Source organism: Bufo gargarizans, chromosome 4 (assembly GCF_014858855.1).
Source record: "Bufo gargarizans isolate SCDJY-AF-19 chromosome 4, ASM1485885v1, whole genome shotgun sequence".
In the NCBI taxonomy this organism is placed as follows: Eukaryota; Metazoa; Chordata; class Amphibia; order Anura; family Bufonidae; genus Bufo; species Bufo gargarizans.
The window spans coordinates 529,818,933-529,842,901 of NC_058083.1; the positions used below are offsets into that span (position 1 = coordinate 529,818,933).

At 46.6% G+C, this 23,969-nt stretch overlaps 2 protein-coding genes across 3 annotated transcripts in view; both read right to left on the reverse strand.

Moving 5' to 3' along the window:
* LOC122934739 (zinc finger protein 260-like) lies at positions 1-23,947 on the reverse strand. Of its 2 annotated transcripts, none has more exons than XM_044290413.1 (5): positions 23,926-23,947; positions 23,203-23,326; positions 22,271-22,368; positions 4,778-4,835; positions 1-3,583 (listed from the first exon to the last, which is right to left on the reverse strand). In XM_044290413.1, the coding sequence occupies exons 2-5, from the start codon at positions 23,285-23,287 to the stop codon at positions 1,521-1,523; spliced, it is 2,304 nt and encodes a 767-aa protein (XP_044146348.1). In that variant the 5' UTR covers positions 23,288-23,326; positions 23,926-23,947; the 3' UTR covers positions 1-1,520. The 2 variants fall into 2 exon arrangements, with proteins under 2 accessions (XP_044146348.1, XP_044146347.1); XM_044290412.1 differs by lacking the exon at positions 23,926-23,947 and adding an exon at positions 23,410-23,440.
* Positions 1-23,969, reverse strand: part of LOC122934737 (oocyte zinc finger protein XlCOF22-like) — a 676,648-nt gene that overhangs the window by 566,135 nt on the left and 86,544 nt on the right. The window lies entirely within an intron of this gene.

Genomic DNA, 23,969 nt, shown 5'->3' on the forward strand with positions numbered 1-23,969 from the left:
TATTATACATAATTATTTATTTTATGCACTTATATAGCGCTACTATATTCCACAGTGCTTTACAGAAATTATCATCACGCTTTACCCAGAGGAAACCCACGCAAACACGGGGAGAACTTACAATCTCCATGCAGTTGTTGTCCTTGGGATCCCAGCTCTGTAAGGCACCAGTGCTAACCACTGAGCCACCGTGCTGCCTATTATGATATTATGCCGTAGGAAGAGAACAGGATGATTAATGCAGAGTGAAACTCTATTATTAATAGCGAACAATCCACACTATAAGGCACATTAATAGGCAAACTGAATCCTAGAGTTTGTCCATTTCATGGTAGTAGATTGCAACTCAGCAAATGAATTTCCATGTTAGGTTGAAAATGTAAGTATATTTTATGAAAGATTAGAAGTGAAATGTGACCCATATTACACCAGTAATATCCCCCATTAGTAGAGGATGTATTCAGATGGAGAGAACACTCTTGGGCTATCTTCTCCTCATCTTCAGCTCTAGGGATCATATCCAAATTTCAAGTAGCAACTGACAAATCACATCCAGCACAAATATTTGTAACTGTCTACTGTTATGGCCACGATGACACTGCATTTAGCAGCAATCAACACATTAGGGGGGTTTATAGTGTACGCACAGTTCAATGTCGGACTGGGGTGCCTGGGGTCCACCGTACGGATACATTCAAATATTACCTTCTCACACAGCAGCAAGATGCTACCAGATGCTTGAATATGGGGGTCCCTGCATCAACTTTGAGAAGGTAGGTCCTGGGGAAAAGAGGATTCTGGCTAGCTTTCCTCTACACCTAGAAGACATCTCAGCTATCTGATCCTGTCTCTAATAATAAACTGGGGAGTTTATTTAATTATCTATGAAGTATGTTACATGAACATAAGCTGGATGAGGTGCTGTACATTGAATATATGGATGTAGTGCAGCAAGTCTACTGTGTTATGTGCCAATTGTGCAAGGGGTGGAAGACTAGGGGCCCACCTTGCTCAGGGGCCCACCGGTGGATTTACCTGTACCTCTGTGGGCCAGTCCGAGCCTGGCTCACTTTGCTTCAGGACCACATACAGCATCCCTACTGGCTGCATTTCCTTTAGTCCAGACCTCATAGGTTCAATATTGCCAATAGAGTTCCTTTTAACCGTTTAGCAAGTATGCTGTCTGATTGATGGTGGAAGGGGTTTGATCGCATGCAAAGATGTCCATGATACCCTGCCTCTGGAGCCATGCACAGTTAACAGGGAGAGAGTAGCAATGTCTCTCCTTCTGCAATCTGTCAGTACTGGGCACGCTATCGATCAAATTCAAGCATGTCTCGACTGAAGTCTGTTCCTAGATCTCTTCTACATGTTCTCAATGTCGGTGCATACTGGTCAACTCACTTTCCTGAGGATAGGTCATTAATATGGGAAACTGGACAACCGTTTTAAGTTATACAGAAGACATGATTAGGCAGCAGGTCTTACAATGAAGCTCCACATCTCTTACAATCTGAGCATTACAATGGCTTCTCTTCTAAGTGAATTTTCTGGTGTCTAGCAAGATTTGATTTCTGATTAAAAGACTTCCCACATTCAAAACATGAAAATGGCGTCTCCCCTGTGTGAGTTATCTCATGTTTAGCAAGATATGATTTATTATTAAAGCACTTTCCACATTCAAGACATGAAAATGGCTTCTCCCCTGTGTGAATTCTCTGATGCTGATTAAAACTTGATTGCTGACTAAAGCATTTCCCACACTCAGGACATGAATATGGCTTCTCCCCTGTATGAGTTCTCTGATGTGCAACTAGATTGATTTTATGATTAAAAGATTTTCCACATTCAAGACATGAAAATGGCTTCTCCCCCGTGTGAGTTCTCTGATGTATAACAAGATGCGATTTCCGACTAAAGCACTTTCCACATTCAAGACATGAAAATGGCTTCTCCCCTGTGTGAGTTCTCTGATGCAGATACAAACTTGATTGCTGATTAAAGCATTTCCCACACTTAAGACATGAATATGGCTTCTCCCCTGTATGAGTTGTCTGATGTGCAACAAGATTTGATTTCCGACTAAAGCACTTTCCACATTCAAGACATGAAAATGGCTTCTCCCCCGTGTGAGTTCTCTGATGCAGATTAAAACTTGATTGCTGATTAAAGCATTTCCCACACTCAGGACATGAATATGGCTTCTCCCCTGTATGAGTTCTCTGATGTGCAACTAGATTGATTTTATGATTAAAAGATTTTCCACATTCAAGACATGAAAATGGCTTCTCCCCTATGTGAGTTCTCTGATGTGAAACAAGATGCGATTTCCGACTAAAGCACTTTCCACATTCAAGACATGAAAATGGCTTCTCCCCTGTGTGAGTTCTCTGATGCAGATTAAAACTTGATTGCTTATTAAAGCATTTCCCACATTCAGGACATGAATATGGCTTCTCCCCTGTGTGAGTTCTCTGATGCTGAATAAAACTTGATTTATAACTAAAGCACTTTCCACATTCAAGACATGAAAATGGCTTCTCCCCTGTGTGAGTTCTCTGATGTCCAACAAGATTTGATTTATAACGAAAGCACTTTCCACATTCAAGACATGAAAATGGTTTCTCCCCTGTGTGAGTTCTCTGATGCTGAATAAAAGTTGATTGCTGAGTAAAGCATTTCCCACATTCAGGACATGAATATGGCTTCTCCCCTGTGTGAGTTCTCTGATGCTGAATAAAAGTTGATTGCTGAGTAAAGCATTTCCCACATTCAGGACATGAATATGGCTTCTCCCCTGTGTGAGTTCTCTGATGCTCAATAAAACTTGATTGCTGATTAAAGCATTTCCCACATTCAGGACATGAATATGGCTTCTCCCCTGTGTGAGTTATCTGATGCAGATTAAAACTTGATTGCTTATTAAAGCATTTCCCACACTTAAGACATGAATATGGTTTCTCCCCTGTATGAGTTCTCTGATGTGCAACAAGATTTGATTTCTTAATAAAGCACTTTCCACATTCAGTACATGAAAATGGCTTCTCCCCTGTGTGAGTTCTCTGATGTACAACAAGATTTGATTTATCACTAAAGCACTTTCCACATTCAAGACATGAAAATGGTTTCTCCCCTGTGTGAGTTCTCTGATGCTGAATAAAACTTGATTGCCGATTAAAGGATTTCCCACATTCAGGACATGAATATGGCTTCACCCCTGTGTGAGTTCTCTGATGTCTAACTAGAATGGATTTCATGCTAAAAGATTTTTCACATTCTGAGCATGAAAATGACCCGCAATCTATGCAATTGCTCTCATGCAAAAAAATATTAGATTTCTTTTTACAACGTTTCTCACTAGAAAAAATGTTCCCACATTTCTGCTTAGTTCTTGTTTTACCAATCAGTAATTGCTTAGATGAAGGTTTCTTGTGACCAGCGGTATCAGTGGATAGATCTCTGCTGTGAAGGACTGAGGGTACATTAGGAGTTAATGAATCATCTTGTGTGGTATTGTTATCTTCTGCTTCATGATGGGAAGATAAATGGAGATGTCTATAGAAGTCGCTCATCCCGTCTTCCACTGGAAAATTAAACAAAATTATATTATTTTCGCAGCTTTATTGAGACAATTGCAAGCCAGGAAATGTGATGACTACCATCTTCAATTACCTGTAGCATCCCCTGCATAAACACACTGATATAAACTTTTCCCTACCACATATTGTTGAATGTGTCATTCTAAAACCACTGGTTGACTTTTTTCAGGATTGAGGGATCTCCTATCACTGGCAATTCCCTTTGCCTGTTTAGTCAGAAATAGGTGAGGCTCATCTATTCTCAGACCCAAGATTCCTTCAGGATCAAGATCTACCTCCAGTGATCTTGGCTGCCTGGCCCTCCTTGGCAACTTCCTTCTTAGCTCGATCCTATCAGTCTAGAAATCCTTTGGTTTCCTCGGATCTGCAAAACTGCCTTCTCCCCCACCTTCTCTTGCTACCCTGCTGGGCTTCCTGCAACATCTCCTGTGATGCTGGCCCATGCTGGCCTGTACTGAACGGAGACTGGTAAAAGTAATTTACACATTTACTTTTTCTTGCAGAGCCTCCCTCTTGTCTAAAAGGTTCACCTATTTTAAATTGCCTTTGATTGGTCTATAGATAACTGCTACCTTGTCCTTATCATTGATGGTCTTGTGATATGGAAACCAGGTTTTTAAAATTACAAGTAATTTCATCTCAGCAGGTTTGGGTTGGTTTTATCAGTTTTTACCAGCTAATTTGCAAGTGTCCTCCTCCCCTTATTTCTCTTATCATCATTAGATGCCTTCACTTTTCCAGTTATTATTTCAACGGCTATTTACCCTTCATCTTTAGGACCAGGCCCTAATCTGAACGAATGCTTATATCCTGTACTACTGATCTCACCTGCAAGGTGGGAACCTGTCTGAGAGGGCATATGGACAACCGGAGCACTCTGACTCGAGAAGGACCCCATGGGTCCACATACTACAGGTTCTTTGGCCTATCGTATCATGTGACCTTTATACTGAATCGGCATTTATGCTCCAATAATTTTTGTTTGTTATTGAATCTATTCACTTTGTGTCACATTTTACCGGTGCCAATGAAGATCAAGGGATATTATGGCTAAAAATTAATTATTAATATTAATTGTATCATTAATGATGATGAAGAGGAGGTTTCTGTGAATTTCCTATTATTGTCCCATTAATAAAGGCATTTACAATCAAAAAAGATTGATGAAAGGTTCTTACCCTTCACAGATACTGAGGTGGGGTTTTTAAGTCCACTTGTCGTTTCACCAGAACTTTCCTGCAAGATGAAAGACATGAGAAAAATATACCCCTCTGCTTATTTCTAGGCTCAAATGAAACACTTTTACAAGAAATTAATTCAGCTACTTTCACACCAGTGGTTTTGCTGGATCTGTCATGAACACCATTGAAAGTCAATGGGGGACGGATCCGTTTTCTATTGTGTTCAAGAAAACGGATCCGTCCCCATTGACTTACATTGTGAGCCATGACGGATCCATCTTCCTCCGCACCACATCGCGGACAGAAAAATGCTGCTTGCAGCGTTATTCTGTGCGCGATGGGGATGCAACCAAACGTAACGGAATGCATTCTGGCGCTCTCCGTTTCGTTCAGTTTTGTCCCTATTGACAATGAATGACAAAACAGAAGCGTTTTCTCCCACTATTGAGATCCTATGACGGATCTCAATAGCGGAAAGGGAAAGTGCAGAAGTGAAAGTAGCCTTAGAGATGAGAGAATTTCTTGAAATTTGTTTTAGGTCCAATTCGAACAAATCACTCCAAGAATTCTATTTGGGTCGGAATCCATTCTACCTCAATTACAAGTGCTCCGATTGGCCTGAGATCTGGCATATAACACTCTAAGATCTCCTAGGACACATATTATTTCTCTTGTGTTTCTTTCTTATTTTCTTCTCTCCCCCTTTTAAGTTCTTTAACATTAAATAATGTCAGAATGACACTGATCTGTATAGCTCTGGCTATTTGGGCCGGCATCTGCCTCCAATACGGGACAACTATTGGAATGTTTTTAATTTTAAAAAGCATAACACATGATGGCACAGTGTCTTTTTAACCCTTTCAAGCATTATTGACAGTGTTAAGAAGCAGCCTGTTTAAAAAGACACTGTGCCGTCGCAGGTGTTATGCTTTTAAAATTAAAAACATTCCTATAGTTATCCCATATTGGAGGCAGATGCCTCCCTTTTTTGGGAGCAGCAGTGCAATGAGAAACCTCACAAAAAAGGCAGGCAATGTGCAGCCATTTAGGGGTAGTAGTAATGGCACCAGGCGGAGCAGCAGCTGCAGTACAGTATGGAACACCATGAACAGGCAGGCAGTCGCATCACTGGGCTGATCATAAATAGCCAGCAATGGCAGATCTATTCATTGTCATCTGTTGGTCGGTCTTGGTGTAGTTGCTGTGACACGCCTGCTGTTTTGCATGTTTGTGCACTGCCTCCTTTCTCTTGGCTACTTCCCAGTCTAGTGTGTGTGGAGCTAGGTGTTTTCCGGGTGTGGCCTCATGGCTCTACTTATTATGGTGCTGTGCACCTGAGGTCAGTGGTATTCCTGCCTTGGTTTGTGAAGGAGCTTTGCTCCTCTCTGGATGTTCCATCTGTCCAGTGTGAGGGTCAACTAGTTAGACATCAATGTCTCTCCTATTTCTCCTGTTGTCGTCTACCTCTCCTTATATGTCTCATTATATGGTCTGGGTTTGATTTGGGGTTTTGTTTTATAACTAGTTGTTGTTACATGTCTGGTCTGTTTGTGGTTGTTGTCCAGTAAGTTTGCTAGACATTTCCCCTGTCTGTCTGTGCCTTCGGTGAAAGGGCTCCGGGGTTCCCTGGAGGAGGAACCACAAGTCAGCTAGCAGCTCTGCCTTGAGCCACCATGCATCCGGTATCTGCATGGGGGTCCAGGTAGTTTTGGTATTGGTGTTCCATCCTTTGCTGCGGCAGGTAAGTGCTTGTTGTCCGGTGTGTAGTTGTAACACTGGGTTTTTACCTGCCCATGTGCAGCTATAACTATCCATATACTGCATTATCTCTTTATCTCTTATTTATGAGATAGCCCACGGAGGACCCGACTATCTTGGTGTACCTCAAGACCACCTGACTGATCGTGTCATTTCTGGTCTGTTGGTTCGATCATTTCATCTAGGGATCGATTTGCTCGATTTTCATCTCCCCTGATGAACTGCCCTATGTCCTGGCAGTGAAACATGCGTGTAGGGATTTAGTTCATGCATTCTTAGGGACATCTAGCATTCTTAGGGACATCTAGCATTCTTGATTGAGGGACAGGTTCCAGACAGGGTCGTCCTTATCAGGACGAGTGCCCTGTGGTCAGGCTGCTACCATACCTTTAGTATCAGGGCTGACTGGCTAGACAGCTATAGGGACCGTATAGGGACCCTGCACACATGTGTTTGATTGCCAGCCGTTTGTTTTTCCCTGATGTTTATCCGGATATCCATACAGGATGAGCAACTATCAATACAGCGTGTGGTGTAGCATCTGATGACCGTCCCTGGGTACCGGTAAGACACACTGGTTACTCAGTGCCACCGTGCACTTTAAATTATAGTTTTTTTGTTTTGGGATAATCATTGGTATCATTGAATGGTGGTTTCATACCGTGTATCCCAATGTTCGTCTTCGCACAGTATATTTAGGATTTTTATTGGCATACTTAATAAAATGTTATCTTTTAGGATTATCCTTACTGATTAACGAGTTTACTCCAGGTAATCCAGAGTGCAGACATACCCCTGATCTGACCTCTCACTCCCCCCTTTTTCATTATTGATCATTTCCAGCCACTGTTCCAATCTGCATTCCCAGAAGTCCATAAGGTCAGGGAACAGGGTGTGTACCAGAGAAAGGGCATAGGCCAGGTACAACTGAACCTACCTGTTCAGACAGTGCTTGTCCATTTACTGCATCAGGTTTGGAGCAGCAGCTTCTGCTACTTGTTGTAGCAGAGACAGCGGGAGAGAGGTGAATTTTGGTTAAGGAATGGAACTGCACTGCAATTACCACAACTAAGTGGTACAGCAGCAACTGCACTGCCAGCAACTAGGTCACGTGGGAGTTCAGTCTGCACACAAGCTAATTGCTGGTTGCAAATAGATTTCCCATGGCCGCACATTCTGTTATCGATGTCTCTTGATGGAACAGAAGACAAGGAGGAGTAGGAGCAGGAGAAGAAGAAGCTGATGATGATGATAAGGTCACTGTACTGCTTGGGGATGTGGCCTGGCTGTCACAAAGAAGACTGAGCGAAAGAGGACAGACTTTATCGAATGCTGGGCAGTTCAATTTTCCCACTGGATTTGGTGACGCCGTCTCATGTGCTGCAATAGAGCTCTGCTGCCAATGCTTGTGTTTGAATGTCAATTACATATTTCAATCCTGCAGATCAGTTTTGTCTGTTGGCCTTGTGGAAAAAAACAGCCATACATGAGTTGCTCGCACAGAGCTAGCGGCAGCCAAACTTGTTTTCAGTGGCAACACCAGTTCCCGAGCTCATCAAAATAGAAGTAGATCTGGCTCTGGCCATACATTGCCTCCACTCTTTATTGCAGCCACACTATCACCCTTCTCCTCTGATGCCGCCTCCTCCTCCGCACACAGATCCCGCTCCTATGTCCTGTCCAACACAAAATCATCATCATAGTCCTAACCCTCCCCGTTACGTTTATCACGTTTATTACGTTACCAACCCCAGATCGATTCCCTGTTTTGGGATTTCCCATTTGACCCAAGTCACACTGTCGCCACAGCTACTATTGCTGTTACTGTCACTACTACTGCTACCACCACCACCAAAACAGCTATGTATTGGGTCCTCCTCATCTGCCTGAACCTCCTCCTTATGTCAGTCCTAACTCTGACACTTCTCACACAAGTCATTAACAGGAAGACTATTTGGATTATCTTCCACAGCACATGGGGTTTTGTTGCCTCTTCTTAGGAAACAAGAAGGTCCCTCATTAGAAGAGCGGAATTAAGAGACAGAGATGATGCAAATGAAAAGCTTCTCTGGAGCCTCAAGGAGGAGAGCAGGAGGAATGCTGTGACTCTTGGCTCAATGGCTCATTGTCAGACTCAGAGGTGAAAATTGACATCAGCCCGCTGTGACTGAGAGGAGGAGTGAGCCATCCAATCCACAATCTCATCCTCTTTGTCCTCTATAATATTCTGGCGCCTACTAGAAGCAAGGGAGAACTGTGGTCTGCTGCTGCTACTACTACTAGCCGGGCGGCTGGTGCTGCTAATGCTGTTTGCACTACTACAGCCACCCACATTCTGAATCATAGATGATGAGGCACAGGTAGTGGAAGTGCTCATTAGTACAGAAGGCCCCGGGAGTGGAAAGTACAGTGCTAAGTATTACATACCGCACCCCGGTCCTCTTCTCCCGGCGTCAGCTCTGCATTCTGTTCTGACACAGGTTTCAGGATACAGTGTACGGCACGCGATATGACCTGACACTGACATCAGGACACAGTGCAGCACCAACACTGGATAAAGTGCTGAACTAAGAGTGGTGGTACCTCCTCAGGGCTTACATATACACTCACCTAAAGAATTATTAGGAACACCATACTAATACAGTGTTGGACCCCCTTTTGCCTTCAGAACCGCCTTAATTCTACGTGGCATTGATTCAACAAGGTGCTGATAGCATTCTTTAGAAATGTTGGCCCATATTGATAGGATAGCATCTTGCAGTTGATGGAGATTTGAGGGATGCACATCCAGGGCACGAAGCTCCCGTTCCACCACATCCCAAAGATGCTCTATTGGGTTGAGATCTGGTGTCTGTGGGGGCCATTTTAGTACAGTGAACTCATTGTCATGTTCAAGTAACATGCTGCATTATCCTGCTGGAAGTAGCCATCAGAGGATGGGTACATGGTGGTCATGAAGGGATGGACATGGTCAGAAACAATGCTCAGGTAGCCCGTGGCATTTAAACGATGGCCAATTGGCACTAAGGGGCCTAAATTGTGCCCAGAAAACATCCCCCACACCATTACACCACCACCACCAGCCTGCACAGTGGTAACAAGGCATGATGGATACATGTTCTAATTCTGTTTACGCCAAATCCGGACTCTACCATTTGAATGTCTCAACAGAAATCGAGACTCATCAGACCAGGCAACATTTTTCCAGTCTTCAACAGTCCAATTTTGGTGAGCTTGTGCAAATTGTAGCCTCTTTTTCCTATTTGTAGTGGAGATGAGTGGTACCCGGTGGGGTCTTCTGCTGTTGTAGCCCATCCGTCTTAAGGTTGTGCGTGTTGTGGCTTCACAAATGCTTTGCTGCATACCTCGGTTGTAACGAGTGGTTATTTCAGTCAACGTTGCTCTTCTATCAGCTTGAATCAGTCGGCCCATTCTCCTCTGACCTCTAGCATCAACAAGGCATTTTCGCCCACAGGACTGCCCCATACTGGGTGTTTTTCCCTTTTCACACCATTCTTTGTAAACCCTAGAAATGGTTGTGCGTGAAAATCCCAGTAACTGAGCAGATTGGGAAATACTCAGACCGGCCCGTCTGGCACCAACAACCATGCCACGCTCAGAATTGCTTAAATCACCTTTCTTTCCCATTCTGACATTCAGTTTGGAGTTCAGGAGATTGTCTTGACCAGGACCACAACCCTACATGCATCGAAGCAACTGCCATGTGATTGGTTGACAAGATAATCGCAGTAATGAGAAATAGAACAGGTGTTCCTAATAATTCTTTAGGTGAGTGTACATTACATATACATTAGTTAAGCTTGATTTCTTGAAGAAAACTAAAATCTAAAAACATACTTGCACCTTTGCATAGTTCTGTTATTCATGCTTTGTTTACATGCTGCAGCAAAGCTGTGGGGCGAGTTATAAAGCCTGGGCTCTCCCTCATGGATATCTGTGGGTGTGAATAGTGCCCTCCCCCTGCACAGCCTAACCTCGCATACAAACACTGTCACATGATCATCTCCTAGTTCATACAGGCAGAAGATCTGCACCACACACATCACACACGTATATACATCACACACGTACACATTACACAATGCAATACATACATTACACATATAGATTACACCCTGCACTACACACATCACAATCTGCACCATACACATCACACGCTGCACCATACACAGCACAAGCAGCCCCATACACATCACAAGCTGCACTACATACATCACAAGCTGCACCATACACATCACACACGTACACATTACACAATGCAATACATACATTACACATATAGATTACACCCTGCACTACACACATCACAAGCTGCACTACACACATCACAAGCTGCACCACACACATCACACGCTGCACCACACACAGCACAAGCGGCCCCATACACATCACAAGCTGCACCACACACATCACAAGCTGCACCACACACATCACAAGCTGCACCACACACATCACATGCTGTACCACACACATCACAAGCTGCACCACACACATCACAAGCTGCACTACATACATCACACGCTGCACCACACACATCACAAGCTGCACCACACACATCACAAGCTGCACCACACACATCACATGCTGCACCACACACATCACAAGCTGCACCACACACATCACAAGCTGCACCACACACATCACAAGCTGCACCACACACATCACAAGCTGCACCACACACATCACAAGCTGCACCACACACATCACAAGCTGCACCACACACATCACAAGCTGCACCACACACATCACAAGCTGCACCACATACATCACAAGCTGCACCACATACATCACAAGCTGCACCACACACATCACAAGCTGCACTACACACATCACAAGCTGCACCACACACGTCACAAGCTGCACCACACACGTCACAAGCTGCACCATACACGTCACAAGCTGCACCATACACGTCACAAGCTGCACCATACACGTCACAAGCTGCACCATACACATCACAAGCTGCACCATACACATCACAAGCATGTACAGTATGTGGTGCAGTATGCAGTGAATGCAGACAGGCTATTATAGCCAAGTGATAAAGTACAGGGAAGATCCGCCATATTGGACTGGACTTTATCACTTGGCTATGATTGCCTGCTGTTAGACCAGTAATGGTTCCCTGCATAAATATCCACCTCTTAGGCCCCATTCACACCAGTGCTATTTATTTCTGTTGGTCTTCTCATCTAATGGAGCAGAATAACGAAAATAACGGAAGAGCTGGATCGGGCACGTAAGGGTACTTTCACACTAGCGTTTTTGTTTTCCGGCATAGAGTTCAGTCACAGGAGCTCAATACCCCAAAAAGAACTGATCAGTTTTATCCTAAAATGGAGAGAAATCCGTTCAGGATGCATCAGTTCAGTCCCTATTAAGTTTTTTGCTGCAGTTTTCTCTCCGGCCAAAAATAAAAAACACTTGCCGTAATGCCGGATCCGTCATTACTTTACATTTAAGTGCATTAGTGCCGGATCCTTCATTCAGTGTTCCGGCAAAACGGATCTGGCTTTCAGGATGCGCAGACCTGTTTGTACTGCGATTATGTTTATTTATAAAATGATTCGCTGCATTGGATATACCAGTAGCTAAAGGATTCCCAATATAATTTAGATGTTCTCGTAGTCTAATTTTAAATTGTCTGCTTGTGCTACCCACGTACATCAGATAGCAGGTAGTACATTTTATGATGTAAATCACACCCGACGTATTGCAATTAATATAAGTTTGGATAGCATAACGGTCGTGACGGTAGGAGCGTCCATACACCTAGGGTAAAGCCCAGACTAAGGCCAAACATTCTTTTTCCACGGATGCATATCCCACTTCACGGGGTAACAACTGTCGGCTGATATACGCCACTGGGTGCTCTTTTCCGTCGTTGCCAACTTGACTTAGTACGGGTCCCAGTCCGAACATGGAGGCGTCTGTATGTACGACAAAGCTTTTGTTAGGATCGGGTGCCGCCAGAATGGGAGCTTGCGTTAGGGCAGTTTTTAACTGATTAAACGTTGTTTCGCAATCCGGGGACCACAGGACCTGTCTAGGGAGAGTCTTTCTGGTCATGTCCGTCAGCGGTTTGGCTATGTCACTATAGTGGGGTACAAACCTCCTGTAGTACTCAACTGTCCCTAAAAATGCAAGTACCTTGGCCTTGATTCTGGGAACAGGCCAGTTTAGGACAACCTCGATTTTTGCAGGTTCCGGCCTCTGCTTCCACATCCCACTCTATGTCCCAGATATTGCACCTCAGACATCCCGATATTACTCGGAACTGGTAAAGACCAAATGGGATGATGGAGGCCGACTTTGGAATTGCTTCTGCTTCTAAGGGAAACTGACAGTAGCCCTTACACAGGTCAATAGTCGTCAGATAGTGTCCCAGAGCTATTTTGTCCAACAATTCGTCCACTCGGGGCATAGGGTAGGCGTCTGTCATAGTAGAGTAATTCAGTCGCCTATAGGCCACACAAAACCGGGTCATGCAATCTCATTTTGGGACTAATACTACAGGGGAAGCCCAGGATGCTTGCTGATGGTTTGATCACCCATAACTCAAGCATCTCCCTAATATCTGCTCTCATCTCTACTTGCATGGCTCCAGAAATCCTATAGGCTGGTTGTCTCAGAGGCTTCTGCCTGGGGGGTCTCTACATTGTGCACAGCTATGTGAGTGTACCCAGGGAGTGTCGAGAACATCTCCTGTCGGTCCTGGAGTAATTCCCTGACCTGTTCTCGATATCCTAACCCCCCAGAACGATTACTGATTTCAGGAAGCTCCGGCATCGGTAGGTATTCAGAGTCCCCGGTGGCAGGAGCGAATATGGCGGCTACTGCCTCAGCCCTCTCGTGATAGGCCTTCATCATACTGATATAGAACGTCCTCTTAGTTCTTGTGTCTGCACAGCTGGCGACTACAAAGTTGGTATCAAACAGCTGTTTTACCACCTGATAGGGGCCCTGCCAGGAGGCCTGTCATTTATTTTGCTTCAGGGGTTTTAGTACCAGAACTTTCTGTCCAACACAAAAGGTGCTATTCCGAGCTGACTGGTCATACCAAACCTTCTGCTGACTGCGAATTGCATATTTTCATGGACTAGATCTGCAAGTACCCGCAATCGCTCCCTGAGTTCCAGGGCGTAACTAAGGATGGGGAGGCCTTCAGAATCCTAAATCTAGAGGTCCCCTAACCCTTTGCCCATACAACAGCTCAAATGGAGAAAACCCAGTGTACTCTTGGGGTACCTCTCTGTAGGCGAACAGTAGATGGGGAAGATATTTCTCCCAATCCTTTCTATTCTCCACGACAGCACGAAGCAGCTGCTCTGGGGTCCCGTTAAATCTCTGACACAGCCCGTTAGTTTGAGGGTGGTAGGGGGCGCTCTGGAGGGATTTAATCTAACAGAAGCGCCAGAGCCGCTGCGTCAGCCCGGCTGTGAACTGGGTTCCCTGATCGGACAATATCTCCTGTGGCAACCCTACACTAGTGAACACCCGCAGTAAGGCACTGGCTACCGTATCAGCCTGGATATTGGATAGGGGAATGGCCTCCGGGTAGCAGGTGGCGTAATCCACTATTGTAAGAATATACTTCTTCCCAGTGGCACTGGGACAGGACAGTGGGCCTATCATATCTACCGCTATCTGGCTAAAGGTTTCCCTAATGATCGTCAGGGGGTGCAGGAATTCTTTTGGGTGATCCCCTGTCTTCCCTACCCTCTGACAGGTCTCACAGGTCCGGCAGTATTCTCGTACCTCAGCATGTAACCTAGGCCAGAAGAAAGCATGAGACAACCGACTCTGGGTCTTAGCTATCCCTAAATGTCCAGCCAAGGGGATGTCATGAGCCAGCCACAATAGCTCCCGGGGTACGACTAGCTGTTTGTGGGGGCCCCCTCGCTTCCTGTTGCCCACCCCTCAGTGTAACGATAAAGAAACCCAACCTCCCACTCTATTCTGTCTTCCCCTAACCCCCGTGGATCCTTGCCTGCCCTGTCCCGATAACCCGCTAAAGTAGGGTAACTCCGGGTCTCTTGCTTAACGGCGGAGGGAGAATCCCAAGACATGGGGTTGTCAAGTCGGGGTAACATAGGAGGGTTTGGTCTTACCTGGGTCCCCATAGGAGTGGAATTGCCTTGAAGTTGGCTCCGTCGTTGGGTGGTCACGGCCATGGCGGTCTCTGGGGCATATGAGGAAGTTAAATGCCCCAAGTCGTTCCCTAAAAGTACTTGCAGTGCATAAACGTAGCACATTGCCCCCTACTACCCTGACTGCAACAGTCTAGCCCGTCCAGGCCGACTGGGGAATCATGTGAGGCTGAATGAGGGTAATCATAGCCCCAAAATAGCGGAGTCCCTGGGCCGGCTGCCCATTAACCCATACTGCCTGACAATGGTGCTGCCGATTATCTCCGGGAGCAGCCTGGACGGAATCAGCCTCGAAAAGCTCGCTGCACTTTTCCTGAATATCTGAAGGGTTGGGCTCATTCTGGAAGCATTGATTCACCGGCCTGGATGGATGGAAAGTCTCTCAGTACCTCGTGGATCAGGTAGGGCAATATCGCTGCAGATGACCCCTTTGGATATATATATAGCACTTATGGTTTAAGTGTGGCTTCCCTGGAACCAGCCCTTGAGGTTCCTCTGCAGCCGATGTGCCCACTCCACATAGGTTATGTTGGTTTGTTTCTGGGATTCTCAAAACTTAATCTGGCTGGCTTCAGGTGTAATGGCAAATTGGGCTAGCAGGGCTTCCTTTACCAGGTCATAATCCATAAAGCCCACGTCCTCCATGGCCCGATACGCATCTGAAGATTTGCCAGTTAAGTTACTCGCCAGTAAGGCGACCCAATCTTGGGGCAGCACTTTATGTATCTGGCATAGTTTCCCAAAGTCCTGTAGGAACGCTTCAATTTCCTCGTCCCGTTCCTTAAATAGTTTGAACTTATGGAAAGGCACTGTATCTCTAGGTGTTGTCTCTGATTGCTGTAGTTCCACCATTCTCCACTCATGTTGCCGCTCTAGTTCTCTCTCTTGTCGCTCATCCTGCAGCTGGATGTCTCTAATGGCATTCTGTATCCACCGATGGAAAGATCCACATGGTCCCGTGCCTTGCGAAGAATACTATCCCGGTCCTGGAAATGTAGAAGCTTCAACTAAACTGGTCTGGGAGGGCCCCCCGGAGGCAGAGGACGGGATGGCACCCTGTGCGCTCTTTCGATAGCAAAGAAAGCAGACAGGGAATCTTTAGCGACCATATTTCTGAACCAATCTTCAAAAAGATCGGATAGGATATTGTCCCTCAACTTTCTCTGGAATTCCTATTAAGCGAAGATTGTTGCAACGGGATCTATTTTTCAGGTCGTCCACTTTATTTATCAGAAGTGTAATATTGTGAACAACCTTGGCTAAGTCCCGTTTTACCGGTGGAACTTGATCCTCCAAGCTGCCCACCCGGTCCGCGATCTCTGTAACTCTTTCCGTTATCTTCCGCATATCCTGCCGGATAAAGGACACATTCTCCTGCAATGATTCCACCAAGGTATTCAAAGTAAGCAGAAAGGAGCTGCACTGTTGTACTGCAGCATATATATCTTTGCTACAGGGGTCCATTACTTGTGGCAGGGGGAGGATTGAAGGTCCTGCTTGGGCCGCATGGGCCTGGTCTGCAGTCGCAAGGCATGCTTCTGAGACAGCTCCTTTCTGTCCCTCTGTGTATCAGCCATCTTGGCCACTGTGGGCCTTCTCATCAGGGGCAGCGGACATCTTTATATCAGAGTCCTTTTTGGATTTAGGGGGACCCACATTCTCTGCGCCGCCTGCTGGAGAGGAGGAGCGTGCAAATTGCACCAGCGATCTCGGCCGCTTTGTCAGGCGAGGCGGTGTCATTTTGATTTGCAGGCACGGGCCACGCCACCTCCCGGTCCTTCTTACCGGACCTCGTCATGATCATTGGGGGATCCTGTGGAGGAGGAGGCACCAGAGTCTTTGTGGCAGCGCTCCGGATCGGAGGTGAGGTAGTTATGGTTATTCAGCCGCAGGATGGTGAAGGATTAGGCCGGGAGCAGTCGGGAGCTCAGCGAGATGCGACTTCCTACATTGCGGGCCAGGCCAAGCCCCCTCTAATGGCATTCTGTATGGTGGTCTCTGATGGGTTGGCACCATATAATGCCAACCACTCTCGAACATGTTGCTGAAACAAGTCTTCATCGGACCGAGGTCCAGCATCACCATCCCTCTGATCCATCTCGGCTCACTCACTGATCAGGGTGGACTTGTTCTTCGTCCCAGCGGTCCCTCCTCGGCTTTCAAGTAAATCTTTCAGCGTGTCTCTCCTGCAGGCTGCGTAGCTGGTCATTCCTTGTGGTGGTTGGGAGTGTCCCAGTAACTGGAGAGTAAGTCCCACCGCTGCCACCAATGTAACAAGCTCCTGCTCGCTCTGTTCCACTCTCCTGGCATGCCATGATTTCAGACACAATGTCTGGTTGTTTAGTCGTTCGGTGATCCGGGATTTGAACGACAACTATGTGCCGTTCAACCCCAGTGGTAGTAGCTCTGACAAACACCAGGCAGGCTGTATGTGAGTTCAAACTGGAATCCACTTTATTGAATGCACACAACACACTTTTATACACAACAGTTTGAACACCTCCCCCAAACAACCACTCCCTATTGGTCAATTGTAAAGTCCCCTCTAGTCCTCACTTAGGTCCTCTTGGCCATGCAAATGAGGACTTGAGACAGGGTCAGCAGGGATTGGTCCGATAGCTTGGCTGGGAGGCAGACAGGCGTGGCCATGCAAAAACCACAAAGTGATTCAAAAATAAGACAGGGCGGAGGACCCATCACTGTGTAATATAATCAAGGAAACATGGTTCAGTATTCCAAGGACCATGACAGTGATCCACACTACCTTCAGCATGATACAAAACTCACTCACAACCCTGACAATCTGAGAGAGCCTTTTCACTGCCCCAGTGAAACAGAGCACTGCCAGCCTGGTAGACTGTCACCAGTTCCTCGTTAGATATAAGCCCGGTCCGTTAACGGGATTATATCGGGTCAGGAAACAAGCAGGGTAGAGTATGACATAATGCCGAAACAGGGACATGGGGATTTGTGGATTGAGATACAGAACAGAGCAAGATTAATTTATATATTTAATTGCCTTAAGGGCGCACTAGACACAACACTATAAACACAGATATATACAATGGTCAGAAATACAGTACAATGGTACAAATACAGATGGTACTATCAATTAGAAAATGAAAGTCAGTTCCCGGATAAAGCCGTAATACTTTAGCTGTGATGGTGAATGCTGTAGCCACACGGGAGGCAGTGACATAAGCAGGATTTCCAAGGTTCCTCCAAACACGTTACACGACGTGACCCCCTTCAGAGAAGGACAAAGGCCGGTGCCCTGCGCGGGCATTTTAACCCTTATTCGGCCACGCTCTCACTCCCTTGGTAGCCAAAAATCCATAAAACCTATTATCATTCATCGCTCCTCACCGGATGGTCATAAGGAGATGGTTCTGGTACCAACGGATCCACATGGACCATGTGGAGACCAAGCACAGCATTAATATTTGGTTCCAATAGGAGTTCCCCATATCTCCCCTTCCATGCGACCGACAAGCAAGCGCAAAGACCAGGAGAGGTACATATAAACGTGCCCTGCTATGAAGACACTGGTAAAATGTGCTGAACGGCTTAACCCCTTTCTGACACAGAGATTTTCCATTTTCATTTTTCACTCCCTGCCTCCTGGAGCCATAACTTCTTTATGTTTTGCTCACATAGCCACATGAGGGCTTGTTTTTTGTGGAACAAGTTGTACTTTCTAGTGGCACTATTTAATATTGCATATGATGTAGTGGGAAGCTAGAAAAAAAATATGGTAGTACAGGAGGACCAGGGAGCGGTGAATACAGCTCTCCCCGCGCTAGCTCTGAACTCCCAGCTTTTTGGTCTTCTTCTGCAGGCTCTGCGTGCTGCCCTGTGACCTGCACACAGCGTGAGGATGTTGGCGTATTTGTGATGTCGGGTCACAGCACAGCAGGAAGAGCATTGAATCTCAGGAGGGGCGTCCGGAACAGAAGAGGCGAGTTGATTATTTTTTTTTGTTCTGATCTGAGGACTGATTAACTTGGAGGTTTTATTAACATGGGGGTCTGATCTGAGGTCTGAATGGGTGTGTTAGTAACATGGAGTCTGATCTGATGCCTGATTGGGGGGGGGGTCTTATAAACATTGGGGATCTGAGCTGAGGTCGGATAAAAAATATTATTACTCTTGTTTTCCTCCTCTACAACCTATGTGCGTCTCATGGGCAGGTGCGTCTTATAGGTCGAATAATACTGTATACAGTTTTTCTAGTTTTTTTATTACTGAAAAAAAAAGTTAAGAAGTAAAAAAATACCTTTCATCTCCATATTCTGACCCCATGACATTTTCAGTTATGTCTACGGAGCTGTGTAAGAGCTAATGTTTTGCGGGACGATCTGCAGTTTTTATTGATACCATTTTGTGGTATGTTTTTTTTGTTTCCATTACACCATTCGCAGTAAGGGATCAATATTTTGAGATTTAAATAGTAGAGGCTTTATCGGACGCAATGATGCCTATGATGTCTATATTTTTGATTATTTACTTTGTTTTTAATTTGGGGTAAAGGGGGGCAATTTAAATTTTGATAAATTTAAAAAAACCTTTTTTTTGGGCCCCCAACATGCAATCATTAGATATTAAGTATTGGAATTTTAGCCATTGCAAAATATAAAGATCAGTACATTTCAATACATGCTGCCACCTGCATTGGAATATACAAGTAATAGTCCTAAAAGCCTTCTACAGCTTCTGGCCTATTACTGCTATGGGACGCCTTCCCTGATTTCAGCCAGGAAAAAGTGTTCCTGCCCAGAAAGCGCGTGCTTCTGGGGGTTTTTACCTCTCAGATGCCGCGGTTACATTTGAACACAGCATCTGAGGGGATTAATGTCTGTGAACGGCATTATCACTGATCCCAGACATTAGCCCCGTATGTCTGCTGTATGGAACTGCAAGCACCCGGCGGCTCAGGCACTTGTCTCGGAGCAGACACCATCTTTAGAGACCCGACATCCGCCGTACATGTATTGCGAATGTCAGGAAAGGGTTAAAGGGGACAGTTTAGGGGCCATTTTTCGTCTGACAAGTTCCATTTAATTACAATTAATACACCCTTTTATGACACCAGAAACCATTTGCAAACAACAATAACATGAAATACAGAGTACAGTATACTCCACTGCTGCTGGGGGAGGTCAGTAGACGGAGCGTACAGTATACTCCACTGCTGCTGGGGGAGGTCAGTAGATGGAGAGTACAGTATACTCCACTGCTGCTGGGGGAGGTCAGTAGATGGAGAGTACAGTATACTCCACTGCTGCTGGGGGAGGTCAGTAGATGGAGAGTACAGTATACTCCACTGCTGCTGGGGGAGGTCAGTAGATGGAGAGTACAGTATACTCCACTGCTGCTGGAGGAGGTCAGTAGATGGAGAGTACAGTATACTCCACTGCTGCTGGGGGAGGTCAGTAGATGGAGAGTACAGTATACTCCACTGCTGCTGGGGGAGGTCAGTAGATGGAGCGTACAGTATACTCCACTGCTGCTGGGGGAGGTCAGTAGATGGAGCGTACAGTATACTCCACTGCTGCTGGGGGAGGTCAGTAGACGGAGCGTACAGTATACTCCACTGCTGCTGGGGGAGGTCAGTAGATGGAGAGTACAGTATACTCCACTGCTGCTGGGGGAGGTCAGTAGATGCAGAGTACAGTATACTCCACTGCTGCTGGGGGAGGTCAGTAGATGAAGAGTACAGTATACTCCACTGCTGCTGGGGGAGGTCAGTAGATGGAGAGTACAGTATACTCCACTGCTGCTGGGGGAGGTCAGTAGATGGAGAGTACAGTATACTCCACTGCTGCTGGGGGAGGTCAGTAGATGGAGAGTACAGTATACTCCACTGCTGCTGGGGAGGTCAGTAGATGGAGAGTACAGTATACTCCACTGCTGCTGGGGGAGGTCAGTAGATGGAGAGTACAGTATACTCCACTGCTGCTGGGGGAGGTCAGTAGATGGAGAGTACAGTATACTCCACTGCTGCTGGGGGAGGTCAGTAGATGGAGAGTACAGTATACTCCACTGCTGCTGGGGGAGGTCAGTAGATGGAGTGTACAGTATACTCCACTGCTGCTGGGGGAGGTCAGTAGATGGAGCGTACAGTATACTCCACTGCTGCTGGGGGAGGTCAGTAGATGGAGCGTACAGTATACTCCACTGCTGCTGGGGGAGGTCAGTAGATGGAGCGTACAGTATACTCCACTGCTGCTGGGGGAGGTCAGTAGATGGAGAGTACAGTATACTCCACTGCTGCTGGGGGAGGTCAGTAGATGGAGCGTACAGTATACTCCACTGCTGCTGGAGGGAGGTCAGTAGATGGAGCGTACAGTATACTCCACTGCTGCTGGGGAGGTCAGTAGATGGAGCGTACAGTATACTCCACTGCTGCTGGGGGAGGTCAGTAGATGGAGCGTACAGTATACTCCACTGCTGCTGGGGGAGGTCAGTAGATGGAGAGTACAGTATACTCCACTGCTGCTGGGGGAGGTCAGTAGATGGAGCGTACAGTATACTCCACTGCTGCTGGGGGAGGTCAGTAGATGGAGAGTACAGTATACTCCACTGCTGCTGGGGGAGGTCAGTAGATGGAGAGTACAGTATACTCCACTGCTGCTGGGGGAGGTCAGTAGATGGAGCGTACAGTATACTCCACTGCTGCTGGGGAGGTCAGTAGATGGAGAGTACAGTATACTCCACTGCTGCTGGATGGAGGTCAGGTAGATGGAGCGTACAGTATACTCCACTGCTGCTGGGGGAGGTCAGTAGATGGAGAGTACAGTATACTCCACTGCTGCTGGGGGAGGTCAGTAGACGGAGAGTACAGTATACTCCACTGCTGCTGGGGGAGGTCAGTAGATGGAGAGTACAGTATACTCCACTGCTGCTGGGGGAGGTCAGTAGATGGAGAGTACAGTATACTCCACTGCTGCTGGGGGAGGTCAGTAGACGGAGCGTACAGTATACTCCACTGCTGCTGGGGGAGGTCAGTAGACGGAGAGTACAGTATACTCCACTGCTGCTGGAGGAGGTCAGTAGATGGAGCGTACAGTATACTCCACTGCTGCTGGGGGAGGTCAGTAGACGGAGTGTACAGTATACTCCACTGCTGCTGGGGGAGGTCAGTAGACGGAGTGTACAGTATACTCCACTGCTGCTGGGGGAGGTCAGTAGATGGAGAGTACAGTATACTCCACTGCTGCTGGGGGAGGTCAGTAGACGGAGCGTACAGTATACTCCACTGCTGCTGGGGGAGGTCAGTAGACGGAGAGTACAGTATACTCCACTGCTGCTGGGGGAGGTCAGTAGACGGAGTGTACAGTATACTCCACTGCTGCTGGGGGAGGTCAGTAGATGGAGAGTACAGTATACTCCACTGCTGCTGGGGGAGGTCAGTAGACGGAGCGTACAGTATACTCCACTGCTGCTGGGGGAGGTCAGTAGACGGAGAGTACAGTATACTCCACTGCTGCTGGAGGAGGTCAGTAGAAAGCTCCATTACATCAGTCTATAGAGGATTTGTAGAAACCTCAGCTTCACCTACCTGATGATCCAGTGGGATATTTGGTTTCTCCCCTGGACAGACCTGGGAATACTGAGGACTGGGACATCTCTCTGGTGGATTTCTCTGACTGGATCCATCTGTAGGAAAAACACACAGTGACTAAATACGTTGTCTATATCCAATGATAAGTGAATCTGTGATGCCGGCCGGTCCGTGGCTGCTGACATCTCCTTGTTCCTTGAAGGCCGTTGGAGCGCTTACCCAACTCCCTGCTCCGGTGGTCCATACCTGATGACATTTTATTGTCAGCGAGTGTGATGCTGCGGACTCACATCACCACACCCGTCCTGAACTTCCAGCACTGCCATGGTCGCATAGCATTATATTGATTTATGATGCTGGAATGTATTGGATAACACTGACATAATGCTGTCAGTGTTATCCAATACCTTCCAAAACTGTAAGCATTACATAGCGTCATAAATCACTATAATGGGACCCCGGCAGTGCTGAGAGGTCAGGACGGGTGCTGCGCTGCGAGTCCGGAGTGTGACACTTGCTCGTTTGAAAGGGACCTTATTCACCTCTGCCTGGTAACTGGATTTAACTTATTGCTGCCTGACCTGACCTCTGCCTGTTTCCAGTATTGACCCTGTGCTGCCTACTCTGATCTTTGCACTGTTTACTGCTTTGCGAAAACGCTCCCTGTCTTTGCTTGTCTTGTGGCTACAGTTCTGACTGATCTCTTGGGGCTTTTCATTGGTATCTCTCGATCCAAGTGGGTCAGCAGCCACTGAACAGAGACTGCTTCCAAAGTTAGTGGCCTGGTGGTTCCTCTGCAGTGATGTCCATATGGATTAAAGGATAAGGACCGGGAAGGAAGGGGGTAATCTAGCTGCACAGCACATCTACATCCGCACTCTAATTCAAAACTGTTCTCTCCTCTACAGTCATGGAAGGTCTCCACTTACCCGGTGATGTGAGGGACTGGTGATTCTTCATCATGACGTCCTTGTACAGATCCTTGTGTTCTTCTAAATACTCCCACTCCTCCATGGAGAAATAGACAGCGACATCCTGACACCTTATAGGAACCTGACAACACAAGGACACAGTCATCACCAGACCCCTCCCTTGGCGTTATTGTATAATGTCCCAGCATTCCCAGCAGCGCTCACCTCTCCGCTCAGCAGCTCAGTGATCCTGGTGGTAAGTTCTAGGATCTTCTGCTCATGTATCAGGGAATGAGGTGAAGGCTCGGTGATGGGGCTCTGGGTCCTGCTCCATCCTCCTGACACACGGGGTGTCACACACTCACCAGACGACTTCTTCACTACTGTGTAATCCTGTGTATGGGGAGACGCCAATCACTACAGAGATTCTAAGAATCCTTCACCTTTCCAGACATTTCCCTGGTTTATTACTAGAGATAAGAGTGATGTCATGTGAGACTCTCACCTCTCCAGTTATCAAGGAGATGATCTCCAGGGTGAGGTCTAATATGCTTGTAGCCATGTGGTCTCTGTCCTTGTACAGATCCTTGTGTTCTCCTAAATACTCCCACTCCTCCATGGAGAAATAGACAGCGACATCCTGACACCTTATAGGAACCTGACAACACAAGGACACAGTCATTACCAGACCCCTCCCTTGGCATTATTGTACAATGTCCCAGCATTCCCAGCAGCGCTCACCTCTCCGCTCAGCAGCTCAGTGATCCTGGTGGCAAGTTCTAGGA

Bases quoted from the DNA above. Each gene is read 5' to 3' on its own strand.
- LOC122934739 (XM_044290413.1), bottom strand. From the start codon at position 23,287: ATGGAGGAGTGGGAGTATTTAGAAGAACACAAGGATCTGTACAAGGAC. The intron at 22,369-23,202 runs GTAAGTGGAGAC...TTTTTCCTACAG, and splicing joins CCAGTCCCTCACATCACCGG to ATGGATCCAGTCAGAGAAAT. The intron at 4,836-22,270 runs GTAGGTGAAGCT...TTCATCTTGCAG, and splicing joins ATATCCCACTGGATCATCAG to GAAAGTTCTGGTGAAACGAC.